Genomic DNA, 27,514 nt, shown 5'->3' with positions numbered 1-27,514 from the left:
GCAAACGCTTGGTTGCAGTTGTTGCTGCCAAGGGTGGCCCAACCAGTTATTAGGTTTAGGGGGCAATCACTTTTTCACACAGGGCTATGATGGTTTGGATTTTTTTTCTCCTTTAATAATAAACACCTTCATTTACAAATTGCATTTTGTGTTTACTTGTGTTGTCCTTGACTGTTGTTTAAATTGGTTTGATGTTCCGAAACACTTAAGTGTGACAAACATGCAAAAAAACAGGAAATAAGGAAGGGGGCAAACACTTTTTCACACCACTGTATATATATATACACATACATTTATAAAATATATAAATTTTTTAAAATTATTTCCATAACCAAAACTATTTAAAATGTTGAATAGATAGGCCCATTCGACTTGGTCGAATGCCTTCTTGGCATCTAGAGAAAGAAGTGCAGTTTCTGATTTAACACCTGTGCCATGAATAATGTTTAGAAGTTTCCTCACATTATGTAGACCCTGCCGTCCCAAAACAGGGTCTACATAATGAAGGAATGATACACATTCCTTCAATGTGTATCATTGAAGGAAGTGAATCTTGTAAGCGCATTGCTAATATTTTACAGAGTATTTTAGGTCAGCGTTAAGCAAACTTATTGGCCTCATGTTCTCACATTTATTGCTGAGTTTCCCTGGTTTGGGTAGCACAAAGATTAAAGCACTTGTCACAGATTTTGGTAGGCTACAATTGCAATATGCCTCCTGAAACATCTCTAAGATGTTTCAGATGTTAAGATGTTTTTTAAAATTTTTTATAAAAGTCTATAGGGAACCCATCAGGCCCAGCTTTATTCCCTGCCCTCATGCAGTCAATAGCCTTACCCAGTTCTTCTTCTGTAATTTCAGCTTCCAGTTGCTCTCTATAGSCTTCATCTATCGAGGGAATAATTAACTTATTTAGAAATAGGTCATGTTCCTGTATATCGGAAGTGTCTTGAGACACCTTACATAGCCTTTCATAGTGTTTTCTAAACTCTTCATTTATTTTGATTAGGTCTACTGAAGTTTCCCCTTTACTATTAATAATAGAGGTTATGTTTTTTGCACTTCCAATTGTTTTGTTTGCCATGCCAAGAGTTTCCCCTGTTTTTCTCCTTGTTCATAGAATGATTGATTTAATCTTAATAAACTGGAGGCCGCTCTGTCTGCAGATTCTTTTTCATATTGTGCCTTTAATAACAGCAATTCCATCTGTGTTGCCATTTCTTAAAACCTGTAATTCTAATGATATAATCTTAGATTCTAATTGTTGTCTGCTCTTGCGTTGCTCTTTAGATTTTGACGCAGTGTAACCAATTATATAACCCCTTAAACATGCCTTAAAAGCATCCCATTTTATACAGGMTGAAGTTTGTGTGGTGTTGATACTGAAATATTTGTCTATCCTTTCTCCAACATAATTAAGAAATTTCTCATCTTTCAGCTATTTCTGATGTAAACACCATCTAGGAGGGTCTCTCATCAGGCTGTTAGAATATATTAAATTACAGAGAGCATGATCTTATAGAAGTATGCTATCATAGCAACAATCAGTTATATTTGAGAGTAATTCTAATGAAATCAAAAAATAGTATATGCGAGTATGTTCTAAATGTTCTTGAATGGCATGAGTACCGTATTTTCCGCGCTATAAGGCGCACCGGATTATAAGGCGCACCTTCAATGAATGGCCTATTTTGAAACTTTTTTCATATATAAGGCGCACAGAATAGACGCTACAGTTAGGGTTGCCACCCGTCCCGTAATGAACCTATATGGGACGCGATTTGTTCCGTACTCTACATATGTGGATGTGTAATAATAAAGAAGTGGTCCCCAAGTACTTTATATAGTAGGCTGCCCCAGTCATTGTTTCACTAACGGTGTTGGTGTTGCGATATTGTGCCCAACTGCTTTCTGGATAACACAGACCAACCGACACGCTGCTGCCGCAGTCTCCGTCTCTCTTCCCCCGTCCCCCAGGCTTTAAATGTAWAGGGGCTGGTCCCTTGGTAACCCTAGTCGAAGCACCCCGGATGAATATCTAAAGGCCACTTTGTTGACATAAAGAATGTCAACAAAACAGTCCGACTCGGGTCGGCGAGGAGAGCCTTCCGCGACTGGGCCGGGGCGTGGCCGGACGATGGTCATCCTTCTCCATTTGCGCACAGCATGTTCGTGGAGAATGTGGTGCTAAATGACCTGCAGACGACCTGATTATCAGGTCGGTAGGTAGATAGGTCAGTCAAACTTTATTAACAAACCAGCGTTCTGACAACTATCCCAGCATGCACCGCGCGCTTCTTCTTCTACGGGCAAAAATGAAGTCGGCGGCTGCTTACCATAGTTGCTAGACCTGTTGTGGCTCAATATTGGTTCATATATAAGGCRCACCGGATTATAAGGCGCACTGTCGGCTTTTGAGGAAATTGAAGGTTTTCAGGTGCGCCTTATAGTGCGGAAAATACGGTAATTGTTTCAGTAGGTTTTAAATGTCTCCAGATATCTAGCAGATTTAATTCTTTCATAAAATTACAAATTGTTTCCCTACTCCTGGTGTGTGTTTGGTCAGCTTCTGAAGCCCTGTCCAGAGAGGGGTCCAGAACATAATGAAATATTTCCGTTTTATGTATTGAGTCTGGAGGAGCTTTTATTTTGAAAATCCTTTAACCGGATTCTCTCGGTTACTTGTGCGCCAACACTGAGCCCACAAGCAGCAAAATGAGTAAAAAACAGATCAGATGTCTTTGGAAAGTTTCTTTACAAAGGGGGAAAGGCCCAGAGAAGAGACAGGAGAATGGATTTATCCCGGACCGGTAGGTGAGTCCCACATTACAAGCCCGCTCTGCTTAACATGCGGCTYGCGGCTCGCTAATGAGGCAATGAATCCTTCAAACTGCTTCGCCACGTAGAGACTAAGTGTGGATATAAGCAACACTTCAGGTGTCATTGTCTCCCATCACTCCCAGATGGGACCGTCTCGTTGCAGAGAAACAAACTCAGGGCTCCCGAAAAATGTTCACGAAAGTAAAATGTTAGTTTTTGTGGCGCATCTGTATCTTATTTTGAAGGGATATGTAAACGTTACCATAGCGACCAGCGTCAGAGAGCGTTTGGGCAGTGGTCGAGAGGAGATGAGTAGAGCTTGTGAGTCTTAAGTCTGGTTTAGACGGCAAGATTTAAGAATTGTCAGCCGATTCTCCAAACCTCTTTGACCACAGAGRTGATAAAAGTACAACAGGTTTGATCGGTTCGTGTTTAGTCACACGGCAGGAGCAACACACCACACGAACCGATTCTACTCACGAACATCCCGATTCCAGAGGATAATCCAGTAAAACCCCCAACATAGCATACGGGAATTTAGAATGACCAAACACGGATGACGATGTAGAAGCAATAGTGATAGTTTGTGGATTCATTTTAAGAGATAAAAGACGTAACAAAAAGAAAGGGCATTGGATAAAAGACGGGAGCAGCCGCTCTATTTGTTGCACTATGATTTGGAGGTGACTGTATTTTCATAGTTAACATTTTTAACTGAATAAACATAATAATATATAATAATGACCTTTACATAATATAATAATAAACATTTCCACATATCATCTCCGATATCCACCGGACTCTCAGTTGCGTGATATGTCAGCTGTTTAGGATTCCACTCTGTACTTATGTCACTGCGCTTTCTGATTGGCTACCTGTCACATTCAACAGGTCATATTCTCGTTCCCAGTCAGGGAAAATCCCACCTGCTGCGATAAAAGGGCCAACGCAAATTCGGTATATTCAGGCTTTACCGGGAACACCAACACAAAACATGCAGAAGCCTTATCTGACGGCTGCCAAATTTCTAAGTCTTGACCGGTCCGCGGTAATAAAAAGGTTGGGGACCACTGTTATAGAGGATATCCATTTTTGCTTTGCTTGCTTTGAATATTATATATTTTTGTTTATAGTAAAGGAACCGCATAACCGCTCTTAACTTTGTTAACTAGCAACATTTGCTCGTCTTTCATTGTGGACAAACGTTCCTCTGCATGCGTCAAACGCTTCACACACTCACCCACTTCTTTCCTCACTGCTTCTATGGCTGTCATAACACCATCAAACCTTCCAGAAAACTCAGACTTTAAGCTCTTTATTGCTCCAAGTATATCTGCTTTGTCACCAAGTGAGTTATTCATTTCGCCGCTGTTAGCTGCTAGTTCTTCATCTACTCCCTTGCTGCTGCTTGGCTCTTTGCTAACTTTCTTGCTAGCTTCGTTTGTGCTAGGCTCCACGTTTTGTGGTCCGTAGTCCGTCAACTTGGATTGCATAGTTATTCTTGATTTATCTTAGCTCGGTCTTCCAGGGCCTGGCATAGTTTCACACTAATCAAACAGTTACCGTTGTTGTAGTGTTCAGCAATTTTTAAAAGGGAATTTTCAGGATTCTTGTCAGGAGCAGTGTCGAACATGACCTTCTACCTTGCGGTCATACCCGGTAGTCCTACCATACATCTTTACTAGTTTTAATGCAGATTTCCTCTGGGATTAATGATGTATATTCATTCATTCGTTGTCATGTCTGTTTGTAGTCAGTATACACAAACAACAATTAATTTGATTAATTGTTGTTTGTACTTCAATTCAAGTTGATGATGGAAATTCAATGGAAATATTCTGACTTGACAGTTTTTGCATGTATCAGTAAGCATATCGCATTTGGTAGATGAGATTTTATGGATTTTTGTTTTTGTTTCTTACTCATTGTTGAAGAGTCGTACCTGCAAAATCAGCAGCGTATCAAATACTTGTCTTCCCATTCTGTGACTCTTTAAATAAACTTAGGTAATAGCAGCAACTACAACATCAATTTCACTTTTTGAGATGTAAAAGTATGACTTATCTGAACTAAATGACACAAAAAAACACACCTGCAGAATCCAAAGCTCTTCAGATAGCTGCAAAAAGGTCGATCTGTCTTCTGGTCTTCGCGGGCCACGTGTACCCCCTCAGCAAAGGAGAACAGCACAGGAGGAAGTGGTGCGTCAGTTCGTTCCAGATAACGGAGAACTCCCACAACATGGCGAGCATTTCTTTCTGAGATCAGCAGCACTGATCTGCTAATTGGAGAACAACCGTCTGTTTGATCCTGAGGGAAAACCACAAACCAGAAAAAACATCAACAGATGCACATTTTAGAAACAAGTTCAGATAGCTATTTTATTTATGTTTTGTGATAAAAGCTACTTTCTGATAAATGTATMAATGTTAAGGTGGGCGTGAGCCAGTAAATATGATGCTGAGAGGACTACAAGCTAGGTTTCTTGCGAATAGAATAAACATCATTTTGGGACATATAGCAACAGATGAGACGTCGACCGGAACATCAGCCAATAAGTGCATGCGTGCATTAGCGCATTCAGCCRCTCCCTCCCTGGCAGACAGTGGCTAGTAATTTTGTAAGACTCKGCGCCAACATGGTACGTTTTCAACAGTGATGAATTTCTAACCGTCTAATTTAGTTGCATCTGCGATTTGAAAGTCTGTCTCTGTCTCACTGTGAGCAGGACGGAACAGAGGTGTGTGTCTGTTTCCCCGTGACAACGGGTTCAGGGCCTGAAATTCACTGTTGGATTGCAGGTGTTGCGCATTTGGTAGTTGATTCCCTCAAATCTAGTTTATATATTGCAGAACATTTCTGCATATAATTACAGCGGTGTATGATAATGTGACGTTTGCGTGGGAGCTTTGAACTAGAACACTTCTAGAGCTCTTCTCTTTAGTATGAGCTCCCTCTGCTGTCCAACTGTATCCCTTGCTATCAAAAAACAGCTGTTGGATTCTTTTAACTGTGAGCTAAYCAAAACATGAAGCTCGTTAAAACATAAAATTATCAACTGGAAGAAGATTTGAGGAACTACAGAAAAAAAACAGCACTGGWGGTGGCAATGATGCCAGTAATGTTGGTAACGACTCAAATCCTTGTTTCCTCCACCAGGTGGTGGTTACCAAGCTGCCCAAAGAGAAAAGTGTCAAGCTAACTGGCTCAGAATATATCTGTGGCTTAAACAGCAGAAGTGAAATCAGCAGCTCCATTAACTAGCCGATGCTACAAAATATCACCGTTACTATGAGGCTCAGATTTTTCTCATTTAGCAGCGGTGAACAGAAAATGTAAGAAATGATAAATGACCTGTTTTGTATTGTATATCATCAAGTCTGAGGACTCCAACTCTAGATTCAATCATTCACCCKTTCATGCACAGATTCACCAACATACAAAGTTTAAACTCTAGAAGATACGCAGATACAGTGTGAAGACAAAGTTATGGAGGACGGAGCCTGCCAAAATTGTCAGTAACTACAGAAAAAAATTTATGGCTTGATAAGGTAATTAATGTGGCAAATATTGCATTAAAAATAAAAACTTTCCAAGCTCCTTTGATAATGCAATGTGACAAAAGTAATATTTGTTTATAATTTTTAACATTATTGATGTAACGCTATCACTATTCTTTCATTGTTTCCCCATTTGTTTTTCTTTTTCATATTTATTGCATTTATTTAATGGAATATTTTTATTTACTATGACATTTCTTCATTTTTCTGTATTATGTATATATTTACCGTCACTTTTTTAAAAATTATATATTGACTTATTTTGCTCCTTTTATATTTCCTTTTTAAATTTTCTTCCTTCCCTTTTTAAATTGATATGTGTATAACATTTGTTATGGTGCCATTTTATTCATGTAAATGGAAGAATAAAAAGCAACTTTGKCTTAAAGAATCATTCCCAAAATAATTGGCAGCACGTACTGGAGATTGGTTTGACTGATGTCAAAATAGTTGTGTTGGCATCTGCCTCAAAAATCTATGTTGGTCAATCTCTAAGACAGATCAATATTATCCTTTTCCCCCAATTGATGTCTGTGTCCCCCCTGACCCCATCTGTGGCTCCTCACCAAGTGATGAATTTACATGAATAAGACCATGTATATTTACAGGGAAAAAAAAGAAAAAGATTATGTGCTGGTAATTGGTTAACTTACTTGTTTAGGTCGATTTTGAAAGTTTTCAGCCATGCAAAAGAGTCTGTAGCCAAACACTTTAGGAGAAGGCGGAAATCCATAGTGGACAACACAAGCTGCATCTCTGATGCCAAGGCTCCTCAAGCACTCACTGGTGCTCACTGAAGGATGAAGGAAAAACAAATGCAAAAGAAACAGCAGCAATATTGCAATTCTGTAAAATTTTAGGTGAATTACTGAAAATACTTTTACAATCATCTATGAGCAGAGTAGTGCTGGGTAATGTAATGAACCTCGCAGTTAAATTTAAATTCTTCTCGACTCGATTTTGATTCAATATTGTCTTAAATACTTTGATATTTAATTGCCTTGATTTTATTTAAGAAGGACAGTGCATTTCTAAACAATAATTGCAATGCATGTTTGATTATACCCACTCCTTAATATTAGCAACAATTGTTATAATAAATTTACCCAGTATAACATGAGTGCCAGGGCCAATGTTTTTCCTCCACTGCTGGATGACAAAGTCAAGATGGTCCAGTAATCCCTTGTGGATCTTGAGACAGAATGCTGATTTGTTGCTGACAGCCTGCAATATAGAAGCATGTGACTCTATCCAGTCTATCCATCCTTTATACACACTCATCTATGCACGGACAATGGTAGCATCCACTCTTCCTGTTTAATACACGCTCAAACAAATTCTGTTAACAGACATCTTATTGGCACAACTTCTGAACCMTATCCCTTATCTCCAGCAGTAATTAAGCAAGAAGTGAAATATATTGGATAGGTCGCTAACAAAACTTTGTACTCTTGAGTGCCTGAGTAAATGTAAGTGTGGGGATCATGTGTCGCCAGTAAAAATGATCTACACAGCAATTAAAAAAAAGGCTGACACCACAAAATAAAGAGCAGACGTGTGAATATTTTAAACTGCATATGTGGTGTTAAAGAAACTCCCCCAAGAAACGTGTCAAACATTTCTTAAGAAGCGAGTGCTAAAGAAATAGCATTCCCAGCTAAAACTGAAACTGTATTTTCAATTTTTCCAAGGAGTGCCGCAGGATTTTAGACTTTTGTAGATGTCCAAGGCCCGGTCCCAATGCTTGCATTACACCCTACACCCCTTTATGAAGGGACTCATCAAAGTGAACATAAGGGTTTGAGTGCACAGGTTACAATTGTGCAAAAATTTTATTGAATTGGGACAGTATGCCTCTGCATTGTACCTTGGTACAACTACATCACAGTGCCGTAGTCAGGTTTTGGCATGTTAAAACATGTGATCAACACTACATTTAACCACACTATACTTTTATATTCAATCTGATGTAAAATGCCATAAAAAATATAATATTCAACCTGTTTTGCTCAGTTAATCACTAACAGATGCATAGAAAAGCAGGAACTGAAATAAATAAAAAATAAATTAAAATAATTATTATAGCGCAACATAAAACATCAGGACAATGAGTTAAAACTTTTGTCACCTTAAACACATCTTCAACCTCCTCAGCAAAGTTTGCTACAATCAGTGTCTTTTGGCCAACTTCAGGACTGAAATCCAACACTCCCAGAAGTGCAGATATCTTGTTGCTCTCAATAGTCATCAGGATAACCTGTACAAACCAAAATGCAAAGTCAGAAAAATTTATATTTTAGTGCACATATTTAGACTGCATATTTCATTCCAAACAGTAGTTTTTCTTAAACTTGAAACAGAAGTATGGTTCCATGGGTTTAATGAATTTTTGTTGACCCTCAGCACTTTCCTATATTTTGGTTCCACAATAATTCTAGTCCTCAGGGACCACTGCCTGCATATTTGAGATGTGACAAGACAGGYGTGCAGCAGGAGGAAGTTCCTAAAACATGCAGGGCAGTGGACCATGAAGACAGACATTGAGAAACACTGGTACAGGTGGAAAATACCATATMCGACTCGGGGTACGCAAACCATCTTCCATCTTTGATTCCTTCGGTTTAAGAATTAGGGAAAGAAAAGTTAGATTAAAATGATTGATTTTTCAAACATGATTATTTCTTCTACTGAACTAAGATGTTACTGACCCCCACAAAGCACTGCTAATTAAAGAAGCATACAAGAATTTTGAGGTGCTGTGGACATTAAATTATTGTGTCACTGTGATCTCAAGTTCTTCAATAGCAGAAAATCAGTCTTAGTACATGGTTTGCAAATTTATGGTAAGCATTTATAGGTTGCCTTAGCCCAAGTTAAACACCACACTGCTTATATTTGACTAACCTGCTGTATGTTACCATACAGTGCAGCCTCCTCAGGGACAGTTATAACGATGGAGGGATCGGGCATATGCTTAGAGATTAAATCCTCCATGGGACTGGTCCATCTTTTGGTCACAGCAACCAGTTGCCGAGGACAGGATGCTTTCTCTTCACTGGAAGTCACCTTCTGAAAATGTTGTAGGATGGTTCCCATCTGGGAAAAAAAGAGCATCAATACTTATGCCTACACAGAAACAAAAATTACAATACACAACCCCACTTCTTTAAGTACAATGCTTCTTTGTTATCCGTTTCTGTCACACATGATTGACAAAACAAATGGTTGCTTGAAAATGATGCAAACTGACAAATTAGTTTGGAAAATAATAAAGTTGATAGGTCTGTGCTTCACTGATGCACATGTGACTCCAACCACTAAACGACAAAGTGAGGGTGCCCACAACAGACTTGGAAAATGCCATTTACAATCAAACCTCTTTGGGTTAGGAGCTGAATTGCAATTGATTTAGCCTTGCAACGACCAAAGTGGCAGTCACCAGGTGGTGGCAAGTTCGCCCCAGAAAGTTGGATGTAGGATGAGAAAAAATAAAAAAATWAAAAAATGTAATACACTTTTTTTAATTGCATTTATTTTTCAATCATAAAATTTAGTCTGTTTTTCAATAAGTTAAAAYAACTTCCTGCTTTGCCTCTTAAGCTAGCACAGCAAACGTAAAAAGTTTCTAACAGGAAAAAGACAGAATTAACCATCCAGGAGCCAGGCTGTGGAGGACTCAACTGCAAAAAACCCAAAGAAGTCATGGCTGACTAAAATCAGAAGGTATGAGACAACATTTATGCTAGATGAATGTAACAATTATTTAATAGTGAACAAAAGTGAGAAAAAACATACTAAAAGTCAATATTTCTTTAYATATTTTGTAGTATTGTCTGTGGGTTTGCAAAGGAGGGTCAAGGCATGAAGAGTTTGGAATCCACTGACCCAGACAACAGCATGGCAGACAAACTCCTAAAAGTGTTAAGTTTGCTGCCATTTTTTAAAGTCCATTGTAATGGCTCCTACTTGATAACAAAAACAGTTACCTCATCAGGTGCAAAAGTGAAGAGCTGGTCAGCCTCATCTAATACTAGATGATACAGTCGCAGGAAAAGAAAGCAGTGACAAGACAGCAAACGGACAAGAGTGAATGGGGTGGTCACTAATAGCAGGCCTGTTGTAAAGAGAATAAAACATTTAACTTAGATCTAACGAAAGTAAGATATAGTCAGAAACTGAATGGATMGACAAAGCCTTGTTTCTGTTTTGCTCACAGTTTTTGGGGAATTTTACAGCTTTGGCTTCATCCTTGCCAATGCCCACCAAGACAATAATTGGGTGAAGGGTTTGAGAAACCTTGCTTTCCTCCAGCAGGTTGTATATCATCTGAGCCTTCTCCCAGCCTGGACACAGCAGCACTGCTATGGGCTGTATGCAAACACAATATTATAAARCAGGCACAAATACATGTGGCTTTGTGTTTTACTAAATATTTACTCACCCCTGAACTGGAGAGGTGGGATAAGAGGAGGGAGTTCAAAAGAATGTGGGTGAGCAGGGGGATAAGGTAGCCAAGTGGCTGGTCAGCATTCTGGGAGATAACGAAAGTGTTGCAGCCACGAGCCACAGCTGGCCAACTGTAGCGGTCAGCTGGAGAAAGAGTATGATAGTTTTTCCGAAGCAACACCTGCAAGACAAACCAGTTATATGGAATTTAGGCAATTTAGAGGAAACAGATCTTAATGGTGGCAACGGTTGGAGGAGTTCATCCCGCAATCAGTGGGTTACTGGCTTAATTGCTTCTTCCCCAGCCTCTGTATCCTTGGGACAGACACTTCACCCACCTTGCCTGCCAGAGTATGGCAGCCTTGAAACCTGTCAGACTACTTACCTGATCTAGTAAACTGACTTCTTTATTTGAAGCACAATTGTAACTTGATGAAAAAGTGTTCAGAGTGATTTGATGAGCTGAAATTTAAATCTAGGTATAACTTAGGAAAAAAAACAATTGAATGAAATTATCTTATGAAATAAAAGAAAATCTAAATTCTAAGTGCAAATGCTAACATTGCTCAACAGCTCAAGAACATCTCAAACTGAACATTTCACTTAGTGTTTGTCAAGAGGATGGCAGGGGGCTGTAGTGAAATTTTTTACAAAAGGGGGGCGCTGGGATTCCTTTGGGGGACATTTGCTCGAAGGTAAACATTACACCTTAAATGCACAATACCAGTTTAGACTTTAAACAACTTGCAAAAATTGTATTGTGTAACATTAAAACATGCCTGGCTGCAACTGTATCGATGGTAGCTCTCCTTCTCTTCAGTTATAGTAGCTTCTTGGTACAGCTCCGTTCTCCTGCTACTGTAGCTTCACCGCATCAGTTCAGCATTACATCGGCTGATGACGCTGCTGTGAGATTCACTTGTCTGGTGTCTGATTTTCAAATATTTTATGTTTTATTGAGGATTTTTGTACATACAGTATGTTTTGCCAGTGCTGTGATCATGTCAAAGCAGCAACTTATATTAAAAAGTGTTTTATTGTTCATCTGAATACTGCCCGCTTCCATGGAAGGACAACAAAATATCGCTCTTATAAACGTGATTACTAAAATCACGATACCCTCACTGTGTATCCCTCTGAGAAATTAACCCATTTAAATAATWAAAAAATCCTTCCATGGGTGATACCACGATAGACAGCGTTCATTTTATATAGTTAACAACACCCTTACCCTTACCCTTACCCGATAGTACCASAGCAGTTTTGAATGTCAGTCATCAGAATACCAGGATTTTTTCTGTTGTTTTAAAAAGCTTACGTCAAACTGCTTTGTTCCATCGATACGCTTCCCGACTGCTCCMCTTSGTATGGGGGGAAAAAAAAAGAAAAGAAAAACGACACGCAAGTTGAAAAACTCAGAAACCGAGAATCCGACGGTGAACAGTGAAAAATCAATGTGAGTGTCGAATCAACACATGATGTGAAACACAGATGATTAGGCGGCGCAGCAGGTGATTAGCATGATGAGTGAAAATTACTGGTGGTGAGCGTYAATAAAYGATGAAAGAAACTAAAGAGGACCTAACAATAAACCAAAAGAGGATAATGTTAATCAAAGAAAACTAAATGGAAATGAATGAACAACAAAATAATAAACTAAGAAACTAAATTAAATACAGAGAAATAAGCTGGTATGGCATGACCTTACGATCAATAATTAATATAGAGGACTACATGGYAAGAATAAACAAAAKCACAGAGCTGCTCCACCAGAAACTCACAGAAACACTGCAGAGAAGAAGAGTTATGGTTAATGCAGTTGCAGTTATATCCATGTTTTAATGTTGCAGAGCACAGTCGTTTTGCAAATAAATCAAAGTTTAAACTGGCATTGCTGTACATCTTTTATCTGGTCATTTTGTGACCAGATAAAAGGCCTACCGATTTGAAGTTGAATGTCCATTACATTTTTTGTAGACGCCTGTAAAAATAATTTCTATTCCCATGGCTTTTTTGTTCTCTGGAAAATTACTTTTGATGATAAATACAAAAACAAGCATAAAAATCAAAACATCAACAATAGTGATAATAATATTAATAAAATAATATTCAGTGCAAAGTAACCTACAATTTCTTTGGTGGGGGGCGGTGAGGGACCTGGATAATGGATAGGGGGGCGCTGGCCCAAAAAACGTTGAGAAACACTGGTTTAAACCATTTTTCTTAAGAATAAGTATTTCAGACTTGAACTTGGTGAAGAACTTTCCATATTTATATTGATGATCATTTCTCTCTAATGATCTATTTACTGCTTCCTGCAACATGTGGGGAGAACATTCATACAGATCTTTATTCAAAATACAGTGAACCCTCGCTATAACGCGGTTCACCTTTCACGGCCTCGAGGATTTTTTTTGTGCGGTTTTTCTCCATAGAGCATTGTGATCTGCATTCTGATTGGCTAAACAGTCTCCACGTCTCTTCTCTACCTGCGTGCCAATAATGTTACGGTATTTAAATATACGTAATACAGCTTGGCAAATTTTGGCAAATATTTTTGCCCAGAAGAAAAAAGAACGACAACAACTACCAATAACTATGTTCTTCTCTTCTCTCGAAAAAACACACCTGCACCACAGGCTTCAGAAGAAAAAGACACTACAGAGCAGAGTCAGGCCTCAGCGTCAGAGTCCAGAAGCACAGTGAAATATGAGAGTCACAATTTCTCCTACTGTACTTCGTACTGATGATAAAAAATTATTATTTTACTGTAGTTATTTGTAAGAAAGCGTTCTATTTGTTAAAAAAAATGCTTTGGCCTGAAAACAGGTTTTGTTCTTTGGTTTCAATGTAGAGTATTTAATTATGCTGTATAATAATTGTAAAAAATAAAGGTAACTACTTCACGGATTTCACCACTTGTTCTTTTCGGAACGCAGCCCCCGCAAAAAACGACGCTTCACTGTGTTTGAGTGGTTCATTTACATCCAATTTGTGATAGCAGAWAGAGAACAAAACGAGGAAYCAGCATCTGACCAGCTGATTTTGATTTTGGCCAATAMATTTTTTTTTTCTGTGCTGCATAGAGCAAAAAAGTTCAGGATTGGATTGGAAGAGACAAAAAATGTGGATCTGTGCATCCCTACACCTTACACATGAGAACCACTTGCATTTTTCCAGAACAGTAAAACCTAGATAGGAAAAAAATACTGTCAATTCCTGGGGCACTACTGAAGTAAAACATGTCAAGCAGGTTAAAAACCATCAATACTTCCATCTCTGAACACATACATTTTCTATATTAAAGTTTTTTGGTATTGATCTTTAATGCAAAACACCCCAAGAACTTAAATCATTGTTTACCTGACGGAGAGAATCTGTGATGGGAGCATCTTCTAATGTGTTGCATGGTTCCATGGAAAGGGCTGAATGTACTAGAATCCCCTTCATCCAAGGATCACTGAGTGAAACCTAACAAAGATGAATGTGAAGAAACRGACAGACTAGTCAGGAAAGAGGGAAAGATAAATGCAGCAATGTTCATGAGCAGCCTCACAACTTCCTCCTAGTTTGCGTGTAGAGGAGAAATTTGTGCTAAAGTTTAGATCGGGCCTAAAAAGCCCAACCTGACCCGGACCGAGACCCGGTCCAACCAAACTGATTAACTTTAATTAGAGGCTTGAGCCTGAAGTAAACCCAACATATTATTTTAACTAAGATTTTACTGCTTTTGTTTTCAAAGCACTATTTGAATAAGCATCTTTGGTATAATATCTTCCAGCTCTTTTTTGTCTTTTATTCTATTGCAGGATAAGTRGGATGATTGATTGAAAGRATTTTATCTCCGCAGCTCAGGCAGAGCTGGGCGGAGCCGCGTGTAGTTATGCAGCGCACTGTGCTCGTTACAGTCCAATTAACTCATTACTTTCTTTGTTTAACAATGTAAACGGTCTACTCCACCATTTAAACAGTTTATTAACACAACATATCGTTCTCTTTAGTTTTCTATGTWCTGTACTGTAGGATTGTTARCATGCCAATTCAGCCAAAGCTTGGAATGCGCTTCTTAACCACACACTCAAAAGTATCATGCCCATAGCTCTTCAACGTGCTGTAAGCTCCCGGTCAGCAAAATGCATTTAGTTCAGTGTTCAGTGGAAATGGCTAAAGAGTAATCGCTCTTTAGCCATTTCCCGAATCAAAAGCTACAATCGGAAGCCAACTTCAGCATCGATCCAGACAGTCAGGAACACCGCCACAGCTAGAGGACCGAATTGACGTTTCCTTCTGTGCAGGCCCGTTCTATTTAGGATCCTTCTCAGAGTAGCATGCTATTAATGGTTTTAACCACAGTGCAAAGCAGCATCCGTATCCGTGTACACCAAACATGAAGGGAAACCTGAGCAATTCCTGTTAGCCACTGTAATAGCTTAGCATAATACCGCCACTTCCTGAACGTAAAATTATCACGTTTATACAAGATACGTATCACGTTTTAACAAGATACGTATCACGTTTTAACAAGATACGTTCACGTTTTAACAAGATACGTATCACGTTATAACAAGATACGTATCACGTTTTAACAAGATACGTATCACGTTTTAACAAGATACGTTCACGTTTTAACAAGATACGTATCACGTTATATCGTCATAGCGCTCGAATTTTTTCCTCCCTGCATGATAGCAATGCGCTTCCGTCGGATACTGCAGGTGTGAAGGATAGAAAGATAATTTTTTTAATTGCCCTTACATAAGGGCCATTTAATTTAGGCATACATAAGCCAGTGGTCTCAAATTCCAGTCCTCATTGGCCAGCGTCCTGCAACTTTTTGAAGTCTCTCTGCTTCAGTAAACAGCTTGACTGCATGCTACTGAGGCAGTTTAGTCATTTCATTCATATGTTTATGACAAAAGATACATTTAAAAGTTGCAGGACTCTGGTCCTCAAGGACTACAGTTTGAAACCATTGGCATAAACAGTACAATAAAAAAAATCATAAAAAGCATAAAACACATTCTTACTGAGGCCTTCAATAAGTTATCACAATTTTTAAGTGGAAGCCTTTGCAAATAATTCTGTGTCAAATACTTAAAGTCAAGAAAACATACCACATCATCTCCAGCATCAGGATTGGCGTTGAAAGGCTCKGGGTTCAGCCACTCTAAAAGACTACAGCAGGGGGGAAATCAGAAATCATAATTCAAGTCACAGCTTTGCAAAGCACTGAAAGAAAGAGATAAAAGGATGAAACGTCAATATGATTTACAAATATTTTCACAAAGCATTTCTACAGGCAAGGAATACATTCCTGTATGCCCAGAGCCAACAGAGGTTTTATTCTGGGGATTCAATGAGTATTCACTTCAAAACACACATTTTCAATATTTTTAAAATGATGTTTGATCTTCTTTATGTTCAATAGTAATTAAAACTGGAGTATAAAAAAAATATGGACTCTAAATTAGACGAGATACACTGGATAAAACAAGAAAAAAACCTTGGTTTYTACTGGTGGGAGCACAATTGTATAAACTAACTCAGATGACTGTGTTCACAATACATTTTTGTAGTTGTTGATCTCCATTCCTGGCTCCTTTAATAGCAGTTTTTTTTTAGAGATGTGAATGTTTCTTCTCACTAGAAACCAAAAATAATTGCGGCTAAGCAACAGTCTATCAGAAGCAGATCCTGGGCCCACCGTGAGCAGACTCTGTCCTCTTCACTCCTCCTCATTCCACACTCCACTGACGTACTTAAATCACTACAATCGCAGATAAAATCAGTTAAAGGGAGCTTTCTACATATCGCATTGCAAACAATATGCAGTCACAATATTACTTAGACAAACTACATAAAAATTTTATTGTCAAATGTATGTTGACAATAAAGCACATTCACCTTGCTTCCGCATGCCCAGGACTTTCAACTAGAATACTTTGAGAAACATCTCCAGTTTTACTTTGCAGGCTGTTGAAAAACAAGTTCAAGTAAAATAAGTTGACAGAAATTACTCTTCAAAAGAGTAATCTCAGTTTTTAAAGTCCCAGTTTTGCTCTCAAGTGGAACAAAACTGGAACTGAAAAATTAAGCATAAAATCTGCTGCAAATGTGCTCTGTCACATTTGTGTGTTTAGATTTCTGACACCAAAAGTGCTGCCAGGGAAATCTGGCAGCATAAAGGTGGGATTGTGGTAGGGTGTGGGGTGGAGAAAACACTGATGGGTTCAATTTACTACTGAATTTGTGTAGTGATAATCGATGGGGCAAATAAAACACAGACTAAGATGCAAAGTAGCATGGGTGCATATGGACCTGCAGTACATAAGTGATTTCTTCAAGTTCAATCACTACTTTAGAACTAGTCATTGGCTGGCTCTGGTTGCGTGACTAAATMAAAGGTACAGTCTCGTGTGTTACTTTTTTACTAAAAAGAAACACACGAGACTGTTACCGGCCTTGCCTTAATTAAGGCAAGGACCAAACTTGCCTTAATTAAGGATAGATACAGAGATAGATAGATTGATAAATTAATTATTCACACAATATATAGTTTAACAAATAAATGTGACTGGCCATAGCAAAAGTGTGAAGTGAACGGGCGTTTTGAGTTATTTACAGATTGTCAAAGTGTGGATTGTGAACTTTCCAATTATGTCAAACACATGGTAATAAATACAGAAATGAACAAAATATGGCCGTTTGAATGTTGGCACTCATAAAACGAGATTTCAGAGAATTGAGTTCTGAAAGTCTCTCTCCAAACCTGCTGAACAACATGAGGTTGTTAACAAAGGCTGTTCATTTACATTACCAGCCTGAAGCTAACGGTGGGACGTATGGCCTAACCAAATCTTCAGGATCCATTAACTTTAAAGAGTCCCTAAAAAGATCAGTTTTTGAACATGTACATTTTTCTAAGAACAAGTCCATTTATCTCTAATACAGTTTTTGAAATTCAAAAAAAGTTGAATCATCTCCATTATGTAACATTAAGATTTGTTCAAAATACAATAATTGATAAATTATCTATGTTATTCTTTACTGTAAATGTTGTGTGCATTAATGTCCTTTTAGGGCTATTTGTAATTTAAAAGTATAATAAAAGAAAAATACACTTGAGCTCCTTTGGCAGAAAGAAAGATGCTCTTTTGCAATAAATATGCAGAAAATATTTTCAAAACTTATCCAAACATTTCTATCAATTGCATTTATTGTATCAATTTGCAGAGTGAATTACCTTAAATTAAGTAAAAATAACTGCTATTGATCTGTGCAGAGCATTATAAGTAAGCTAGACTGTAAAAAAAAAAACAAAGAACAGCTCTCACTAACTGATAACAACAATAAGAATGGCTACTTGGTTTCTGAGAACAGGCTGGCAGCATCCTGCTCTTGTTCAGTGCCAGTTGCAGACAGTTCAGTCATCTCAGGATGATAGTTGTTCAGGTCATCATTCTGCTCCACCTGCAAGAGAGACAAACCAACCAAACCTAACTCTTCTAACAGCACGAGCTTTGAGTAAGCATGATTCAACATATTAGTGCGGGAAAGAAACTCCCAGAACTGTCAAAACTATGAAAGATAAGAAAAAATCTATCCAAGCGGTATGGTGTTCCTGACTCAGTACCTGGGTCAACTTCAGTGAGGTTTGTATCAATAAATAGAAGTTTGAACATGCAGGATGCTGGTGTAAAAAGAAAAGTGCTGGCTTTACTATATTCAGTGCCAATTTTTAATTTATTGGGGGGGAAATTGCTTAAAGAGGCATTATTATGTAAAATTGACTGTTTGAGCTTTGCATTATGTTATGTTATTCCCTCATCAAAAATATATCCCTTGATTCTTTCATGCATGTTTGAGAAATCCTTTAATTTCCCATGGCAACTATTGAGCTATGCAAAGTGCCTGGTTGGACCTAGCACCACTTTCAAGCTGCAGTGTTCAAGCTTCCAAGCTTCTGCCTCACAGAGCAGCCGTCCCCTCAGCTCCTTCACACTCACCAGCAGCAAATAGTAAACACCTGGTGGAACTGTTCAAAAATAAATAAAAATGTCTAAATACAAACTACACTTGACCTTCTGCCTGTGCTACCTATAATACAGAGAAGAAAATATTTTCAAGTGTGAAAGAGGACTTCTGAAATATCTGTAAAAACTGTTTTTAACAGAATTTTTATCAGGACAGATATCTTTTTCTGAGCAAGTTATAATCTATCCTTACCTGAGAAGATCCTGTGTCATCACCCCTACATTTGGCCTCTGGTCTGACGTCTCCTTCCTGGCTTTGCTCTTTCTATTGAGGCAATAAGGATTTATTTTRAATATGTGGAAAGAACAGTAATCCCAAATTCTGTACTTAAATTAAAGATGGTTTATTCCTGGCACTAACTAGCAAAGGATGTTGGGCAACAACATCCTTTTAGTCTTCTTGTTAGTCTTAACATAATATGCTAGGATATAATTATTAGTGACCGTTTAGCTAACATTATTTGCCTGCAACAGCCTTTCTCAGCTTACTGAATTTGTTGGGAGGAAAACTATGAGAAGTTTTGTTTTTTTTGCCTTTTGCTGGCTCTGGCAGGTTGTTGAACAGGACACACACCATGGTCAGAATTCACACCTGGATCTGTATAAATCTGTATGTCCACTAACCACATTGAAACATCAGTTTTCTCTTGATGCCCTCTTTTACAATTGTCTTTGCGAATCGGAATTCCCAACTGGGACTTAGAATGTAAACAATGTTGAAATACTTCAGAGTTTTACAATTACATTTTTGAAAGAACTTTGTTTTGGTAAAATCTTTTAATCCATTTTTATTAAATTCATACTTAATTATCCAGATATCTTTTAATTATAACTGTAGAATGACTCAAGGAAAGTTAACATCTCAATCAATTTCTAAAATTAAATATAAATAATAATTGAGATTTTTAAGTGATCTCACGTCCAAGTCTCCCAGTTGATCGCTTCTGCCAGGATTTAGAAACTTCAAGAACCTGCACAATAGAAAAGTTCTTACCAACAAGTCAGGAAAGAATCTGCTGTCATGTTCAGCAAATGACATATGCATGTGTAAAATGCCCAACCTCACCGGAACAGATCAAGGCTTTTGGTTAGCGCTGAAGCAAGAGAGAAGTCAGTTTCCTCTGAGGAATCACTGAAAAAGGAGGTCAGTTTATGTCATTATGGTAATAAAGTCTTTTCAATTCCTGTTACAGAATCATGTTGCTAACAGATTCAAGAACTAAGATACTACAAAGCTGGTGGAACAGCTTAAAAAACTATCATAAAATAAACATCCAGATCCACAATAATTAAGACGCACACAAGCGCAATAACACACGAGAAAAGGAACATCAGTCATCAGTCAGTCAAACAGGGAAAGCAGTCTCCTTCTCACCCTCCATATTAACTCAGTTCTCTCAACACTCATTTCAGTGTACCAGATGAATCCCGCCCGCCCGTCCGTCCGTCAGTCTATCTTATCCGGGGTCGGGTCGCGAGGACAGCAGCTTCAGAAGGTAGGCCCAGACTTCCCTCTCCCCGGCCACTTCTTCCAGCTCTGCCGGGGGGATCCCAAGGCGTTCCCAGGCCAGCCGAGAGACATAGTCCCTCCAGCGTGTCCCGGGTCTTCCCCGGGGCCTCCCCCAGTGGGACGTGCCCGGAACACCTCACCAGGGAGGCGTCCAGGAGGCATCCTAACCAGATGCCCGAGCCACCTCAACTGGCTCCTCTTGACGTGGAGGAGCAGCGGCTCTACTCTGAGTCCCTCTCGGATGACCGAGCTTCTCACCCTATCTCTAAGGGAGAGCCCAGCCACCCTGCGGAGGAAACTCATTTCAGACCTCATTCTTTCAGTCATGACCCAAAGCTCATGACCATAGATGAGGGTAGGAACRTAGATCGACCGGTAAATCGAGAGCTTCGCTTTTTGACTCAGCTCTCTTTTCACCACGACGGACCGGTACAGTGCCCACTTCACGGCAGACGCTGCCCCAATCCGCCTGTCGATCTCCCGCTCCCTTCTTCCCTCATTCGTGAACAAGATCTCCAGACACTTAAACTCCTCCACTTGGGGCAGGACACCCCCCCTGACCCRGAAAAGGCACTCTACCCTTTTCCAGCTCAAGACCATGGTCTCGGATTTGGAGGCACTGATCCTAATCCCAGCAGCTTCACACTCTGCTGYGAACCGCTCCAGTGAGAGCTGCAGATCATGGCTTGATGAAGCCAATAGGACCACATCATCCGCAAAAAGAAGAGATGCAATCCTAAGACCACCAAAACGGATCCCCTCAACACCTCGGCTGTGCCTGTTCAACTTTAACCTGCACAAATTACTTACCTCTCTGCCCCTGAAGCTTTTGGGCCATGCTTGGTTTGGTTGTTAAAAAACATTAGTTCTTTAGTATCCTCTGATCTGCTGCCTTCCTCAGAAGTTACCAGCTCAGGGATTTGACTCTAAGGGGATTAGAACATCTGGCATCAGTTTTTTCAGAAGGCAGTATTAAGAAACACATTACTGGCAGCTTCATCAGTCAGGAAGTTCAGATGACCACAGYTCTTTACTTAAAGTCAGTAACTAAACCAAGCAGGATGGGGAGTTCCTCATTTTCTTAAACTGGAAAACAAATATAAGGTCAACCTAGTGATTTCTTTTAAAGTGTCTTTGGAAACAAACATGTTTCACAAAACATGTATTGTTTTATTTTGTTTTCCGCTCCTTGAGGGCTTGCATAGGGCATGTGCTGGAGGTGGTGCATAGAACATTTCCACTGGCTTTACATCACCTGTGATGTACGTACTATTGCAATTAATGTGTGATGAGACCGTTCACAAGACAAACATTTCTTTAAAATAAGATGCAATAGTAGGTATCACTTGGTAGGAGTTGCTACTTTAAAGCAGAAAGTGCACAGAGTGCTAAACCTGAGATAAAGAGGGAGTTGTCAGCCAGTCCCCTGCCTCTGAAGTGCCAGGACTCTCTGATGACCCTGAGGGTAAGAACAGATCAGAGTTAGTGACTTTGACTGGTATACAAAACTATTTTACGTAATTATCTTTAAAACAGATACTTCAAAGCTGCAGTAGATATCTTTTACATATTTGTTAACCGTCACTACGTACTCACAATATAATATAATAAAAATCAAGTTGCTTTGCTTCCTCTGTGGTCCTACTGCCATCTGCAGAAATACACGGCTTTGGTTCAGAAACAACCAATCACAGCCAGGAAGAAGGCATTAGCACATTCAGTTATGCTGCTCACACCCTTCCCTGCACAGTGAGCAAGCTCAAGCTCAAGATTGGTGGTTTACTGCAGCTGTGCTACAGGTGGAGAAACAACCTAAAGTTACAGGAATACTGTTCAGCCACCGTCATCGGTGGCCATGCTAACTAGTCTGTCCATTCACGACCGGCTCCACTGTGGAGGACAGCACTCAATTTATTCACTCAATTTAACAAAGCATATTCTATTACAACATTTACTCTGCAGTAGTGAAAAGGGAGCACGAAGAAGAAACATCTTGTAGAAACCTTCCCCTTTCTCAATATTTTTTTTTCATGGCCCCGCAATGCACCATTAAGTTGTGTARCAGCATTGATGATATGGTTCTATGCTTCCCAGACATTAGATGTCTTATAACACTGAGTTACAAAAGAATATATTTTGGAAGTGTCTATGTTTTGTCAACTGAATTGGGATTATTTTGCACCGTTGAATCCATAAATGACATCCATTTTTCTCAATCAGGTTTTTATTCTAATTTCTGTTAGAGAAATCTGATCTTCTGGCTAAATCGATGACATTTTTGTGACATTATCAGTTCATTTCTGTTAATATATCTCATCCAAAAATGTTTTAGGGGATAAAGTGGTTTTCTAAAAGAATGCATTAATTACATGTTACCAACTTGGATTTTTGTAAATTGTATAATAAACACTGATAAGGGTAAGTACATGTGAATTGAACATTATTGCTTGATTGTGTAAAATTCTCGTCTCTTTTATGTMCTGATGGAATCTCTGCTCCTGYTCATCACTCATTGATCAGATTCTCAGGAAACCGGTCCAGATGTGAGAGCAAGTCAAGCATTTGATGCTCATGTTCCTCCATAGTTCAGAAAGTTGACCTGATTGAGTTATTTTYATACTTTTATAGTAAGCTCACTCTGACATTGAATCTTACTACCAGTAAAAGAGATGAAACAAGAGGCCAACCTGCACATGCTTGGTTACCTTAAAAACCCAGGGCTCCAGGATGCAACCAAGTATTGAGTGCATAGAAATGAACATGCTTTCCAAARGTTTGACATTACTGTTTAAAAGTCTATTTTTTTAATTGTCCTTTTGTTATATTCTATTTTTTGAGACACTACATATTGAGTTTTCATTACATGTAAGCCAGAAATAGTTCAAATTCAAGAAATAAAGACTTCAATCTGCGTAATTAATGTATATAACAGAAGTTTCACTTTCTGAAACCAGTGGCAAAAATATTGCTTTTTTTTTTTTTTTACAATATTCTAATATTCTGAGCTGTACTTATAGATGGGAAAGCTACCTAATCTTCTGTCAGGTGGCTCTACAACAACTTAAAGGAAGGTAAAACAAAATACTTTTTAAAAAAGTAGGAAAAACCATTAAGATTCTGCCAGTGACACCAAAGGACTCTGCAATTGTAACTGTCATTCACACTGAATGCATGTTGAGAGAACAGAACCATGATCAGAATAGCAATGTCCACTGAAAGTGCTAGAAGAAATGGATCTATAACTTGCATAGTTGGCAAAAGAAAATTTTAGCTAACCCAAAAATCCTGTTGCACCAGACAGAAGAGTTTCCACAGCATGACTTTCTTCATCTCAACCATATGGACTCATCATAAAAATGTGATTGGCAGAAGTCCCAAGCAGGTGCTGACATCACACTTTATTAACATGAAGTCTATGGTATATTTAAATAATATTTAAACTGCTATGGTCGACTAGAAATTAGAGATGTGCCGATCAGGTTTTTTCCTGCCGATCACCGATAACGATCACATAATTATTATTTTTTTTAATCATAAGCACTACCGGTTACATTATGTGGAAAAAGAAACCATGAATTCACCTTAATCTAGACAAAAACTTGGTTTTAATAACTTTTTCCAAGAAAAAAACAAAACAGGTATTGTGCAAATTGTACTGCTATATGTAACACTATCTTTAACAGCCTGAAAACATATGAAGGCTCTGAAGAGGCTAAGTAACGCAAAAAGTCAAAATAAAACCTCTCAACATTGCCAAAAGATTAAAGTATAAAACTTAACATTCAAAGGCAAATACAGGTCCATTACAATAAACTATCTTGAGTTACTGAATGAAACTTCCTGATAGCATGGCGGCTAGCTGATTACTGCTAGTTCTGAGTGGCTGTTTCTGACTGAGCGGAGTAATTATGCAGAACAGGGAGGAGGCAGAGGAGATTTAATATTTTTTCAGAGATTATTTGTCTCATGTTAGGACAGCAAAAGTTTTAATACTTATGTAAAATATATTTTACATAAGTAAAATATATTTTACTTATGTAAAATATATTTTACATAAGTAAAATATCACCTGGGAGTGAGAGCTCACTCCCAGGTGGAGCAGAAGCGGCGCTCTGTCTGTGAAATATTACTACCTGTAGCGCGTAGCAGCAGCTCAACAGCGAGAACAGAACCAGCGTCTTATACCGTTAGCTCGAAGACTTAAATAATTTTGCGGGTTATTTGTTTAGCTTTCCAACCGTCATGCTAATCCGGGTGAGTGTAGCTGTGCGCTGCTTTACCTGCCATCTGATCGCTCCATATGTCTTTTTTACTGCTGTGAGCCTYGATTTAGCCAAACTTCGTCAAGTATGGCATGGCATTGTTTTTATGCCATATTAGATTCGTCGCGTTGATGCATTATGACGTGCTTCAATTTTCCGCCGCAACACTCACTCRCCCATTCACTCAGTGCGTTATAGTTCCACACGACATCGCCTGGGTTTGTTGCTGCGCGTTTGCACAGTGTGAAGGAAAGAGGAGACCAGCTGCACAGGCAGGCTGCGAAATGAGATGCAGGTGATCGGTTTGTGTGATTGGCAACAAGAGACCGTGATCGGCGATCACCGATCATACACTTTTTCACGGAAATCCGCCGATTATGATTGGTGGCAGATCGATCGGCACACCTCTACTAGAAATTGTATTGCATTTTGTCTCCTTAAATACATGAGTCATTTTTAAATTTAGAAGTAGTATCATCTTTTTGACTGCCTATCTTTTAGTAAATGGGAAGCCTCTTGAGAATTATTAATAATTCTGGTCTGTGCTGAGTAGAAGGGTCATACCTCCATGCTCACTGGGAGAATGCAGGTTTTGCTCCATCTGCTTGTCAGAGCATTTGGAAGCAGTCCGAGTTAGGATGCTGGGGGACAACATGAGAGGAAACCTGTCAGAGGCGTCCAGGCCACTGCTGCTGTAACATGCAAACCTATTGGCCACCAGGTCATCATTCACGCAGATCTGTAAAAGAAAGAAATATTATAAACTTCTTACCCCCAAGCCAGGCTTATAATGAATATCAAGAACAACAACTACAAGGTGGATATGTAATAAAAAATACTAAGGCCAGGACTTTAACGTGTTAATTTTGATTAAATGATTATGTAGATTTTGACGTGTTACAAAAGTTAACTCAAACTATTTTTTACAAACCAGTTCCAGTTATAATTTTGTATTCATGAGTTTTTAGTACACCCATAAATCTGACACACAAGCGACAGCCTYCAAAAACAGCAATAGATGACAAAGTAAGTTCTCTTGTCCACAGATGGTTCATTTTTGCTTCAAAAGAACAATTTGACGGGACACTGGAAAAGATTGTGTTCACTTGACTTGTGTTCAAGTTGTACCAAAAGGAGTTGSCCCATCAGTGAAGTTATTCAAGCCTAAAATAGCATCTAAATGCACAACATGTTGCAGCAGCACAGATATCCCCAACATTCTGTCAGCGTCAACAGAAACATTTCTAAAGAAGATCCAGGAATRATCATGGCTTCCTGAAACACTTGAAAGCTAAATAGGTATAACAGCACTTCACACATGGATGAATAACCTAATAGACTGAAAACAATTAAATGTCTTTGTTGTTAAGCTTATACACCTATTTATTCAATAATTAAGCAGCAAGTTTTTGAATTGAGAATGTAGCTTATTTTGTTGATATGTAGTTTTCAATCAAAATGCGATTGTGATTCATTACAGATGTTGTAATTAATAATACCCACCTCTAAAAAAATACATGTACTTATGACAAAGTTCACCTTGATGTTGCTGATGGTAAGATAGAGCTCAATGGAGGTAGAGTCCGACTCCAACTCATGCAACACAGCTTCTGTTTGGGTGGATGCTATAAGGAAAAATCAAACAATTGACAAAAACATTTTAGTACAAATATTAACATCTTATTATAATCATACTAAATACTAATTCTTTTAACCTCGAAGCAAGTTGTGCAGGTAAAGTGTAGCCGAAAAGTCCCACTGTTTAGAAGGTCTGCAGGAAAAAGCAACAGTAATAGTAATATAGGTTAAGTAAAACAGTCAACAATGAAGTGTCAAAAGTTTAAATATTAAATGAAAACAACTCAATGTCTCACTCAAGTTCTACTTTTTCTGCAAGTATAGATACTCGAAGRGTTATTGGTTGGATTCGTGCCAGATGGAACCTCCTCACCCAAAAAGGAAGCTGGAGGAACTTCTGTAATGACACTCGTATTCTTGGTAGGACACAAGAAACAAGAAAATACAATTTAACAATCAGCACAGCCCTTACACATCTGAGATTGTAACTGCTACTTACTTATGTAATAAGTAAGTTTCACTTTGAGCAGGGAACCAGAGCTATATTTGCCTTACTTGTCTAAGGAGACCACAATCATTTCTCCGTGGTCAACCAGGAAGCAGAAGGCTCGACAGCATGTTGGGTCAGTGATGACGGACCGCACCACAGCACGACACCATGACTTCTTCACAGTCCAGTATACCACATACACCTGAGAAGTAAAACAGAAACACAAAATCACAGGACAAGTCAAAGTTGAGCTGTTATGCAACAATAAAATTTTGTTACATCCTCCTAACTACCAGGAAAAAAAAATATTGTTCAATCACCATTTTTTTTAAATTCAACAATCTTTGTAAGGCAATTAGAATACTGAAAAAAAAAATTGGAAAAAAGGTTTTTATTTTTTAAATATCATGTGTCTACTACAGTGGACATCGGAACACCATACATTTGAAATTGAACCTTGATGGCAACCAGTTTGTCCCAAAGAAAATATCCAAATATCAACATAAGAATTAATTTCACACTGACAAAACTGAGCACTGTTGCCTAACAAGAAGGTTCTGGGTTCGATTCCCGGTCCGGAGTCTTTCTGTATGGAGTTTGCATGTTCTCCCTGTGCATGGTGGGTTCTCTCCGGGTACTCCAGCTTCCTCCAACAGGCCAAAAAAATGACTGCCAGTTAATTGRTTTCTCTAAATTGTCCCAAGGTGTGAGTGTGTGTGTGCATGGTTGTTTGTCCTGTCCATCTCCGTGTTTGCCCTGCGACAGACTGGTGACCTCTTGCCCGGAACGTTAGCTGGAGAGGCACCAGCACCTCC

The 27,514-nt window shown here is 38.8% G+C and overlaps 1 protein-coding gene across 1 annotated transcript in view; it reads right to left on the bottom strand.

Moving 5' to 3' along the window:
* tdrd12 (tudor domain containing 12) overlaps positions 1-27,514 on the bottom strand; it is a 54,203-nt gene that overhangs the window by 21,834 nt on the left and 4,855 nt on the right. Inside the window, exons 2-24 of the mRNA XM_017303419.1 lie at positions 26,765-26,901; positions 26,506-26,625; positions 26,347-26,402; positions 26,171-26,256; positions 25,196-25,370; positions 21,764-21,828; positions 21,180-21,295; positions 19,926-19,991; positions 19,779-19,830; positions 19,053-19,124; positions 18,190-18,296; positions 16,731-16,799; positions 16,531-16,593; positions 15,941-16,001; positions 14,190-14,297; positions 10,822-11,007; positions 10,595-10,748; positions 10,367-10,410; positions 9,285-9,476; positions 8,509-8,637; positions 7,487-7,604; positions 7,034-7,173; positions 4,913-5,130 (exon numbers count right to left, since the gene is read on the bottom strand). Of these exons, the coding sequence (XP_017158908.1) occupies positions 4,913-5,130; positions 7,034-7,173; positions 7,487-7,604; positions 8,509-8,637; positions 9,285-9,476; positions 10,367-10,410; positions 10,595-10,748; positions 10,822-11,007; positions 14,190-14,297; positions 15,941-16,001; positions 16,531-16,593; positions 16,731-16,799; positions 18,190-18,296; positions 19,053-19,124; positions 19,779-19,830; positions 19,926-19,991; positions 21,180-21,295; positions 21,764-21,828; positions 25,196-25,370; positions 26,171-26,256; positions 26,347-26,402; positions 26,506-26,625; positions 26,765-26,901 (2,534 nt within the window). The remainder of the gene's footprint in view (positions 1-4,912; positions 5,131-7,033; positions 7,174-7,486; positions 7,605-8,508; positions 8,638-9,284; positions 9,477-10,366; positions 10,411-10,594; positions 10,749-10,821; positions 11,008-14,189; positions 14,298-15,940; positions 16,002-16,530; positions 16,594-16,730; positions 16,800-18,189; positions 18,297-19,052; positions 19,125-19,778; positions 19,831-19,925; positions 19,992-21,179; positions 21,296-21,763; positions 21,829-25,195; positions 25,371-26,170; positions 26,257-26,346; positions 26,403-26,505; positions 26,626-26,764; positions 26,902-27,514) is intronic.

This window comes from Poecilia reticulata, unplaced genomic scaffold, assembly GCF_000633615.1.
Source record: "Poecilia reticulata strain Guanapo unplaced genomic scaffold, Guppy_female_1.0+MT scaffold_267, whole genome shotgun sequence".
Lineage (NCBI taxonomy): Eukaryota > Metazoa > Chordata > Actinopteri > Cyprinodontiformes > Poeciliidae > Poecilia > Poecilia reticulata.
The sequence above is the reverse complement of the archived record's forward strand: the minus strand, read 5'-3'. Positions and strand labels throughout refer to the sequence as shown.